The sequence below is a fragment of the Notolepis coatsorum genome, assembly GCF_963971535.1.
Source record: "Notolepis coatsorum genome assembly, chromosome: 4".
Taxonomy (NCBI): domain Eukaryota; kingdom Metazoa; phylum Chordata; class Actinopteri; order Aulopiformes; family Paralepididae; genus Notolepis; species Notolepis coatsorum.
This window is the reverse complement of record NC_140168.1, coordinates 94,768,538-94,779,188: the sequence shown is the minus strand read 5'-3', so window position 1 is coordinate 94,779,188 and position 10,651 is coordinate 94,768,538. Positions and strand designations below refer to the sequence as shown.

Sequence of the window (10,651 nt, the reverse complement as noted above, 5' to 3'; positions counted from 1 at the left end):
GTGGTGTGTGTAAGGGAGGGGGTGTGTGTGTGTGAGAGAGAGGGTGTGTGTGTGAGGGTGAGGTGTGTGTGTGGAGAGGTATGTGTGTGTGTGTGTGTGTGTGTGTGTGGGTGGGTGTGTGGTGTGTGTGAGATAGATAGATAGGTTTATTGTCACAGCTTTTACATTCCGAAAATGTGAGATTCTTGTTTTGTACATAAAATACATTATAAACATACAAATACAATACATTGCAATACAACAAATATACTTAAAATAATCCTATACTATACTGTAACTGAGGGGTACAATTCCCTGACTGTATTGATAAGTATGGTATCATTAAACCACTACCGCTTTATGTACTTTAATTACTGGCCATACAGTATACGATATATGAATATGATGAACACTTCCCACAATGAAATCGGTTCCAGTCAAAGGTATTAATCAAGTATTTAATGGAGCAAAAGGTACATAGGATACTTTACATTATTCTTTGAATGCACTTGTAAGGCAAAGGAGTATGCGTAGGCAAATCAATATTGAATGTCCATTCTCTGGTTACGCAGGAGGTAATTATACAACCTGAATCTTAGGGAATCATATCTATGGTGCACTAGTAAGATAGCGGAGATACTGGAAGGGGTTCCCACTGGTTGTAAGCCAGCAGGGGGGGTAGAAGATCTGTCGGTAGTAGGACGTCTGGTCAACGATGACTAGGGAGACTTCAGGTACAGAAGCCGGTGCAGTAGCCTCTTGATCCACAGACGAATACAGCTTGGTTCTCTTGTAGACTGTAGCTCCACAGGGAAGAAAGCTAGTCGGCCTCAGGCTCTCTGGGCGCCGACTCGACTTGACTCCTCTCGGGGTAAATCCAACACGTGCAGCGTTGGCTGGTTCTCCGCTCCATAAATCACAGGACCAAAGCAAATATATTCCAGCCGCAAAGGGCTATGTAGTCGTCGGGTAGATTAATCCAGTGTACATGTCCATACGGCTCTCGTCTAGGTCTCCTCGGGTGAAAGCGCCATTTGGTCGGCCCAGCCTGGATAAGAACTCTAGCTAATACGAGAAAGCGTTGGAGATGCTGGTCACTATAGAATTCTAACCGCACGATACACTATACACAAATAGACTATTAAAGACTTAATAGAAATATGTCGCACTCGACGGTATAGCGCCAAACTCTGACAATTCAGTTATTAATTCGCACGCGGTCTCGATGCTCTATTCTGGGGCCAAACAGGCCATACTTCACCGCACGTTGTATCGTGGGTGAGGCTTCAACTTATCGGTAACATGCTAAGGAGGGTAAGGGGTAACATACTAAATGGACGAAGGGTACGGAGGTAAGGGGCTAAGGGGCTTCTACATTCACCTGCGCCGTATTTATACGCACGGTGAACAAACTAGTTCCACTCTCATTTCTGTCGCGTATCCCTGGGCAAGGCCGGGCATGTCCAGACACATCTTGACGGTGACTTTGAACCTGGCTCCGGAGGCCGGTCCCTGGCGCCGGTGGACCGCTGTCCAATAGGAGAATGAACTATTATGGTCTGGGCTAAAGGGATATTCCGTGTATATGTACAAGGAATATACAGGGGATATCAAACGATATACAAATACTATGCAATATATATCAATAAATAAATATATATATTCGGTTTAATCTGATCCTTTGTAACAGCCGCCCCTCTAATTAGTCCCACCTAATTAGCTAAGCAGAGACAGATTAACCGCACTGTCCTCTACTCAATGTCTGTTGTGAGGGATCGGTCAGTTCACAAAGTCATGGGGTCATGGTCGTCATCGATGGTATCGGGGAGCCTTGGCAGTTCTATTAGCCTCGCCACGGGTCGGGTGTAGGTCCGCCCTTGGACGAGCACTTCGGCTGCTCGGACATTTCCGTCGGCACCGGTGATCACTTTGCTTACGCGGCCGGCTGGCCACATAGCTCGGGGTAGTGACTGGTCGATAATCATGACGACTGTTCCTTCTGTCAAATTGTCTCTCTCTTTCACCCATTTCTGGCGGGTCTGTAGAGACGGTAGGTAGTGGAGTAGGAAGCTGTTCCAAAACTTGTCAGCCAATACTTGACTGTACCTCCACATTCTTCGGCCGTTCGCTTCTTCAGGCCTGTACATTGTCTGTGGTAGCGCGGGGTCCAGCCGCCCCATCAAGAGTGTGTTGGGGGTGACTGGGTCGACATCTGCTACATCACTTGAGACGTAACCGAGGGGCTTTGAGTTCAATACTCCCTCGATCTCCGTGAGGACTGTCATTAGGACTTCTTCCGCCACGGTCTGGGCCCCAAGCACGGCGTACAGGGCTGTCTTTATTGAACGTACTTCTCGTTCCCAAGTTCCACCGAAGTGAGGTGCGTTCGGGGATTAAACTGGAAGTCAATCTGGTATGGAGCGAGGTGGGTCTTAAGTTCTGGGCCCATAGCTTGGAAGCTCTCTCTCAGCTCTCTTTCTCCGCCTTTGAAGTTTGTCCCGTGATCAGACAACAATATAGACGGTTTACCTTTCCGCGATGTGAATCTTCGGAAGGCCATAAGGAATGAGTCTGTGCTCATGGTTGGAAGGAGTTCTATATGCATCGCTCGGGTGGTCATGCATTTGAATACAATACCCCACCGCTTCTCGGTGCCTCTTCCTTTCTTTATATACAGCGGGCCGAAACAGTCCATACCGGTGGAGTGAAAAGGCTTGTCGCCGAGTCGGAGGCGACAGGGAGGTAGGTCAGCCATCCGGGGTATACTGGGCTGCGCTCGCCACTTACGACAGTCTAGACAGGTTCGCTGGAAGCGCCGCACTGCTTCTCTCCCTTGCAGTATCCAATAACGACGTCTGATCTCCGCGAAGACTCTCTCTGCCCCGGCGTGATGCACATCCTCGTCGTATTTCTTTATGATCAGCTCTGTGACCTTGTGTCGGCTGTTTAAGACTATCGGGTACTTGACGTCATCCGGTAAGTCTGGGGCTCTCCGCAAACGACCACCCACTCTGATGAGACCATGGGCGTCGCTCTCGGGGGCTAGGTGGAGCAGTCTGCTGTCTGATGGGACGGGCTTTGCTCCCTGTAGACAGTCTAGCTCATCGGGAAACGAGTCTCTCTGGGCTCGTTGTAGTAGAAGAAGTTCCGCTTCTTCGTAGTCAGCTGCAGTAATGTCAGTAGTGAGCTGAACCTCTGGGTGGTGCCACAGGAATGTCTTTAGCTGCGCACTCTCTAGGGTGAGGCAATCGTCTATGTCGGGGTCTGTGGAGACGAGTGTGTTCAATCCACAGAACATAGATTTCTTGTTTTCTGCCTCCTCTTTACTCGCTTCCCGTGGGGTGGGTGTAGGCCACTCTTCTTCCGGGAGCTTGAGGAACTCTGGCCCGTCACTGTATAGGTTGTGACGGGTGAGGTCATCCAGGGACATTCCCCGGGTGATGACGTCAGCTGGGTTGTGTTTTGTGTCCACATACCTCCAGCTTGCTACTTCTGTTAAATCTTGAATCTCTGTGACTCTGACTCCCACGAAGACCTTGTATCTGCACGAATCAGACCGGATCCATGTGAGTACTGTCATGGAGTCTGACCACAAGATTGTTCTTTGCACCGGAATGGTGAGTTCACGTTGGATTAACGTGGCGAGTTGCGCTCCTGCTAGGGCTGCGCAGAGCTCTAGACGCGGGATAGATTGTTGCTTTCGTGGGGCTATTCTTGAGCGAGCCAGGATGAAAGCAGTATGTATTTCTCCTCCCTCCTCTCGGGCACGCAAGTAGGCCACCGAGCCGTAGGCTACTTCGGAGGCGTCGCTGAAGACGTGCAGGTCCATCTGGCACGTCTCCGGCCTCACTGTGGGTGGGAAGTAGCTGTGGCGTATGTTAACACCTGGGAGTGAGCTGAGTTCCGTCTCCCACTCTCTCCATGTGGATGCAAGGTGTTCGGGTATGGGGTCGTCCCAGCCCTGGTCCTTGTCCCATAACGCTCTTACAATCATCTTTGCCCTGGTGGTGTAAGGTAGAATACATCCCAACGGGTCATATTGTCTGGCGAGTGTTCTGTATACACTCCGTCTGGTGGTCGGTAGTGCAGTCGACCTTCCCTGCTCCTTGGTCAGGGGTGTGTGTTTATAATGGAGCGAGTCTGTTTTGAAGCGCCAGACTAGTCCTAATGTCATTTCTTGGGCTTCTCCTGGGATGGTCGCCATCCAGGTCTCGCTGCTTGCTGCCTTGTCCTCGGGGGAGAGGCTGCGCAATACTTGCGGGTCGCTGCTGGCCCACTGCCTGAGATCAAAGCCGCCTTTGATCAGGGAGGCGCGGAGCTTGAGTAGAAGGGCCTCGGCTTCTTCTGGCGTCGAGACGCTTTGCAGACAGTTGTCCACGTAGAAACTATTTTCTACACTTTTTCGGACCTCTTCATCAGCTGCTGGGTCCTCTGCGACGTGTTTTTGCAGTGCAAACGTAGCACAGCATGGGCTGCATGTGGTTCCGAAAGGGAGGACTTCCCATTGATAGATGGCTGGTTGCTCATCCTCGATCCTCTCTCTCCATAGGAACCGCAGCAGGGGCTTGTCCTCTTCCACTAGTCTCACCTGCAGGAACATCCCTTTGATGTCGCCGCTGATGGCCACCTTGTCCTGGCGGAAACGTAGTAACACGCCTAGTAGGGAGGGGCCGAGTGTTGGGCCGGGCAAGAGCTCTTTATTCAGATTTTGTGATCCGATCTGGTAGCTGCAGTTGAACACAATACGATCCTTGCCGTTGTGGTGGACTTTGTGGTGCGGCACGTACCATGATTCGGTCGTCTGATCGGCCTCTTTAATGTCAATTTTCTTTATGTGTCCCGCTGTGATTAGCTTGTTAATCTCAGCGCGGTACACAGTCTCTTGAGCGGGGTCTCTGGCTAGGCGCCGCTCTGTGTTCAATAGATACCGCTCCGTCGCTTCTTTTGGGGCGTGGAAGGTGGGCATACCCTCTCGCCTCAAGAGTGGAGTTGCGTATCTCATCACTCCGTTGACTTTGACTCTCTTTGTCCCTTGCTCGAGGAGTGCTATGGCGTAAATGTCTTCCTTGGAACGAATGTCTTTCCTTTCGTTCTTAAAGGGCATTGTCTCTAGTGTCCATAGCCTCTCGACATGCTGTAGGAGGGTGGTGTCTTCTTCTGTCACTCTGGAGTGGAGGCAGCTAGTGGCTGCTGTTCGGTTAAGAGACTTAGCGAGGGGGCCTTGTAATGTCCATCCTAGGCGGGTCTCGACTGCTGCAGGACAGCCTCTGGGTCCTGTGTGGACCCGGTCAATCGGGACGATGAGGTCTGCATGGTCGGAGCCTATCAGCAGGGTCGGGGTGGCACCGTCTATGAGCGGGATAGGTAGTTGACGCAGGTGCACATATTTATCCATCAGCTTGGCGATGGGGTAGGTGTACTGCGACAGGCCTATTTCTTGGCTGGTGAAAGCGTTAGTAATCCTATACCGTCTCTCTGGTTGCCCGCTTGCTGCGATAGTGAAGGAGACATTCTCGCCCTTTATCGTCTTTAGATCTCTTCTTATTGTCCGAATCGTCATCTGGTTTTCGCTCCCCCGCAGCCCCAGCTGGGCCGCAGCGGACGCGAGGAGAAGGGTCTTCTCTGACCCGTCGCCAAGGACGGCGTAAGTGTCCATGACCTTGTCTTGGTAACTCAGTGTTACGCGGACCACCTTTAAGAGCACTCGGGCGCCCCCGCTGCTGGCGGGGTCAATGTACATAACACTTGCCTTTGTGCTGCTTGAGGGTGCGGGCTTTCTTCTGTTACTGTCGTGTAGGACATCTAGGTGGGCTCCGTCACACCGACTACACCTCTTCTTTAAGCGGCACTCGGCTGCCATGTGACTGCGCGCACATCGGTAACAGCGTCGGTTGGACTTTATCCATTGACCCACTTCGTCGGCTGTCATCTTCTTGAATGTGTCACATTGTGACAGCCAGTGTTCCTTTTCGCAGTACGGGCACACCATCTTCCACTTCTCTTTCATCGAGGGGGTACTGTGGTTCTTGCTGCTCGGTACTGATTCTGATTGGTGCATGACGGTCACCAATCTTCGGCCATCGTTTGCTCTCCTAGGTCCCTCTCTGGAGCTTGGGGTGCTCCGCATGAACGTATCCAACCGTAGGCTGTTGACTTCTCTCGCTAGGAAGTCGGCTAGGTCTAGGAGGGATGGCTCGGGACCGTTAGGATCACGGTGGTCTCTTTGCCGCCTGAAGCGCTCTTGTCGGGCGGGCGGAAGCTTCTCTAAAATCCTCTCGACATTAGAGTTTGCGTACAGTTCGTGCATACCCTTTTCTCTTTGCGCCCCCAGCATCCCTACCAGGGATTGTACCTTGATAGACAGGTCATCTAGTGAGCGATTGTCTGTGGCTGGGGGTAGGCGGTCGATATGCCTTATCTCTTGTATTACGTAATCCCATATGCGTCCATATCTTTGGTCGAGTGCTGCTAGAGCCGCTGTGTATGGGGTAGTAGAGGTGGCATAGGCCAGCGCTATATTGTGCGCTCGGGGCACCTTGAGGTGCTTCAGTAGGATAGCATACTTGTACGGTTCGTCTGCTACATCGGACATCATTGTCTCTAAGCACATTCGTAGCTCGGTGTACTGTGCTCTGTTCTCGTGGGTGAAGTCCGGAAACGTCGGTGTGCCAATGTATGATGCCATGTATGGCTGGCACATCGGTGAGCGTTGGAAGAGAGGCCTCCTAGGCGAGTCTCCTCTTACGCCTCTTGGTGGGCTGGTACCTGCTGGGTACCATGGCCCGCGTATCCAGGTGCTATTCCTCGGGGCTGGTCGTGCGTCAAGCTCACCCGTGAATTGAGTCGGGGGTCTGTAGCGCAGAGCCGCGGGGGTAGAGCCTGGGCTGTACTGGACCTCCTGGTCCTGTGGAGTTCTGTGCTGCTGTCGGGCTTGACTCTCCTCCTCTCCCTCTTCTTCTTGTTCTGGCAGGTCCTCTAGATCCTGTAGTCGTCTATTTAGCCTCTCAGCGGTGTAGACCGTTTCTTCCTTGTAGCTGGTCCTCGCGTGGACCGGTCGGGGAAGGAGTTCGGAGGGGGGTATAGGCTCTCTCTGGTGGTCGGGCTCAGGGTCGCTTGATCGGGTAGGGGAGGGTGCCCTTGACCCGTGTCTTGACGAGGCCCTGGAACCCCGTGCGGAGGGAGGGGGTGTCGCCCTGGCGATCAGCTGCTCCATTATCTGCGCTTGTAATCGGTCGCGCTCCGCTTCGCGCTTGGTGAGAGCGATGTCGCGCTCTGCTTCTCTTTGGGCACCGGCAGCGGCGCGCTGGGCTTCGGCGGCGGCGCGCTCTGCTTCGGCGGCGGCGCGCTCTGCTTCGGCCCGGTCTCTTACCATATTCTCTTTTTTTTTTGATCCACTTTTTCTCCCATTTTCTATATTTTCTCCCATCCCAATTTCGTATCATCCAATTCAACCCTCCCCTGTCACGAACGCTGTTTCTTGCCTCCCACAAGCCGGCTGCAATGTGGACTAAGTCATACATAGCACAAGTCCCCTCCGGTACTTGAGGTAACAGCAGTCGCATCTTTTCACCTGCGCAGCTCGATCTCTCAGTGTCGAGGAGTAACGCGTGGGAGGCTCACGCTGCCCCCGACACTTCCTGATTCTACTGCGCAGGCGCACCAACCGACTTGTAGGAGTCGCTTGTTCACAACGTTCGATCCCCACCCTTCAGTTTTCCCTCCCCGTAATACGGCCAATGTGTATTACTGCGGACGACCAGCTAAACTGAAAACAATGTGGAGAGCTGGATTCGAACACGCGAATCCTAGCGTCTCCACACTGGTGGCGAGTGCCTTGTCCACTACACCACCTAGCCGCCCTTCTCTTACCATATTCTCTTCCGTCTGAAGGCGTCTAATCTCTAGACGTATACGATCTTCGTCGCTCCGTTGCTGCGCTTGAATGCGTTCTCTTTCCATGGAAGAATGTTCGCGCTCGCTAAGCATCTGTGCTTGGAGTCGATCGCGCTCTGTAGAGGCTGCTAGGCTGGCGAGGAATGCCTGTGCCAGCATCTTGTCCGCCCCGCTGGGGGAAGACGCTGGTTGAGGTGATCCGCTCCTGGCAGTACTCGTTGGAGATCTGCTCTCCTGTGGCGAGTCCTGGAGATCCATCTCCGGGGTCTCTTCTTCTTGTAGCGGGTAGAGTTCCATCCCTGGAGAGCCGTCTTTATCCTGGAGCTCTCCGGGGACTACTTCTTCGGTCTTGGCGGGGGGTAAAGTCGTGTCAGGTCCCTCCTGATCCCTACCGTGAGCTTGGTCAGTTACATTAGAACCCAAACCCACTAGGGCCTCTATTGGCGGGGTAACCTGGGCGATAGGGTCGGACATAATTTTACTATCTACTTTTTCCGTGTTTACCGTCTGTAGAAGGCTAGGTAGTATACTGGCAACGTAATCCTCTAAGTACTGAGGTGTCTGCCGTCTACGCTGCGGGCGATCTACTTTAGGAGAACCGTTTTGTGGAGTGTTCATCATAGGCCATGTCAATATTAATACCACTATATTAATATTACACTAGTTACCCTCCGGCTCGAAGGACCAATTGTAACTGAGGGGTACAATTCCCTGACTGTATTGATAAGTATGGTATCATTAAACCACTACCGCTTTATGTACTTTAATTACTGGCCATACAGTACACGATATATGAATATGATGAACACTTCCCACAATGAAATCGGTTCCAGTCAAAGGTATTAATCAAGTATTTAATGGAGCAAAAGGTACATAGGATACTTTACATTATTCTTTGAATGCACTTGTAAGGCAAAGGAGTATGCGTAGGCAAATCAATATTGAATGTCCATTCTCTGGTTACGCAGGAGGTAATTATACAACCTGAATCTTAGGGAATCATATCTATGGTGCACTAGTAAGATAGCGGAGATACTGGAAGGGGTTCCCACTGGTTGTAAGCCAGCAGGGGGGGTAGAAGATCTGTCGGTAGTAGGACGTCTGGTCAACGATGACTAGGGAGACTTCAGGTACAGAAGCCGGTGCAGTAGCCTCTTGATCCACAGACGAATACAGCTTGGTTCTCTTGTAGACTGTAGCTCCACAGGGAAGAAAGCTAGTCGGCCTCAGGCTCTCTGGGCGCCGACTCGACTTGACTCCTCTCGGGGTAAATCCAACACGTGCAGCGTTGGCTGGTTCTCCGCTCCATAAATCACAGGACCAAAGCAAATATATTCCAGCCGCAAAGGGCTATGTAGTCGTCGGGTAGATTAATCCAGTGTACATGTCCATACGGCTCTCGTCTAGGTCTCCTCGGGTGAAAGCGCCATGTGGTCGGCCCAGCCTGGATAAGAACTCTAGCTAATACGAGAAAGCGTTGGAGATGCTGGTCACTATAGAATTCTAACCGCACGATACACTATACACAAATAGACTATTAAAGACTTAATAGAAATATGTCGCACTCGACGGTATAGCGCCAAACTCTGACAATTCAGTTATTAATTCGCACGCGGTCTCGATGCTCTATTCTGGGGCCAAACAGGCCATACTTCACCGCACGTTGTATCGTGGGTGAGGCTTCAACTTATCGGTAACATGCTAAGGAGGGTAAGGGGTAACATACTAAATGGACGAAGGGTACGGAGGTAAGGGGCTAAGGGGCTTCTACATTCACCTGCGCCGTATTTATACGCACAGTGAACAAACTAGTTCCACTCTCATTTCTGTCGCGTATCCCTGGGCAACGCCGGGCATGTCCAGACACATCTTGACGGTGACTTTGAACCTGGCTCCGGAGGCCGGTCCCTGGCGCCGGTGGACCGCTGTCCAATAGGAGAATGAACTATTATGGTCTGGGCTAAAGGGATATTCCGTGTATATGTACAAGGAATATACAGGGGATATCAAACGATATACAAATACTATGCAATATATATCAATAAATAAATATATATATTCGGTTTAATCTGATCCTTTGTAACATATACAATATTACTTTAACAAGACATTTTGTAGGTGACCATGATGGTTCAAAGTGGCTGTTCAGAGTTCTGTTGGAGGTGGATCTGAGACTCCGGTACCGTCTGCCAGACGGCATGAGCTCCAACAGTTTATGGTTGGGGTGGCTGGTGGCTGACGCACCGCTCGGTGAAGATACTGACCACTGCTTCCACAGATCTTCTCGGCCGTTCGCACTATACTCTCTCCAGTGCTCTGCGGTCGCTTTGGTTGGCATTTCCAGACCATGCGGTGGTGCATCCTGTCAGTACGCTCTGCGTGGTGCCTCTGTAGAAGGCCCAGAGGATCTGTGGCCCCATGCCACATTTTTTAAGTCGCCTGAGGTGGTAGAGGCGTTGTTGGGCCTTCTTCACCACGTGGCCAGTGTGCTCTCCTCAGTCCAGCGTCTCTGTGATGTGGACCCAGAGGAACTTGAAGCTGGCGACCCTCTCTACTGCGACCCCGTTGATGTGGATGGGGTCGTGTCCCTCTCCTCCCCCCCGACCCTCTCCACTGCGACCCCGTTGATGTGGATGGGGTCGTGTCCCGCTCCCCCCCACCTGTAGTCGATGATCAGCTCCTTGGTCTTGTCGACGTTGAGAGTGAGGTTGTTTTCCTGGCACCACTTTTCCAGGTTCACAACCTCACTCCTGTAGGCTGTCTCACCTCACTCCTGTAG

At 51.8% G+C, this 10,651-nt stretch overlaps 1 protein-coding gene across 1 annotated transcript in view; it reads right to left on the bottom strand.

The window, feature by feature from the left end:
• The window catches only part of elmo1 (engulfment and cell motility 1 (ced-12 homolog, C. elegans)), a gene marked incomplete at its 5' end in the record, with an annotated part of 180,901 nt that extends 170,609 nt beyond the window's left edge, over window positions 1–10,292 (bottom strand). The window contains one exon of the mRNA XM_084312036.1: window positions 10,219–10,292. Coding sequence (XP_084168162.1) covers window positions 10,219–10,292 — 74 coding nt within the window. The remainder of the gene's footprint in view (window positions 1–10,218) is intronic.
• Window positions 10,293–10,651: the final 359 nt, after the last annotated feature.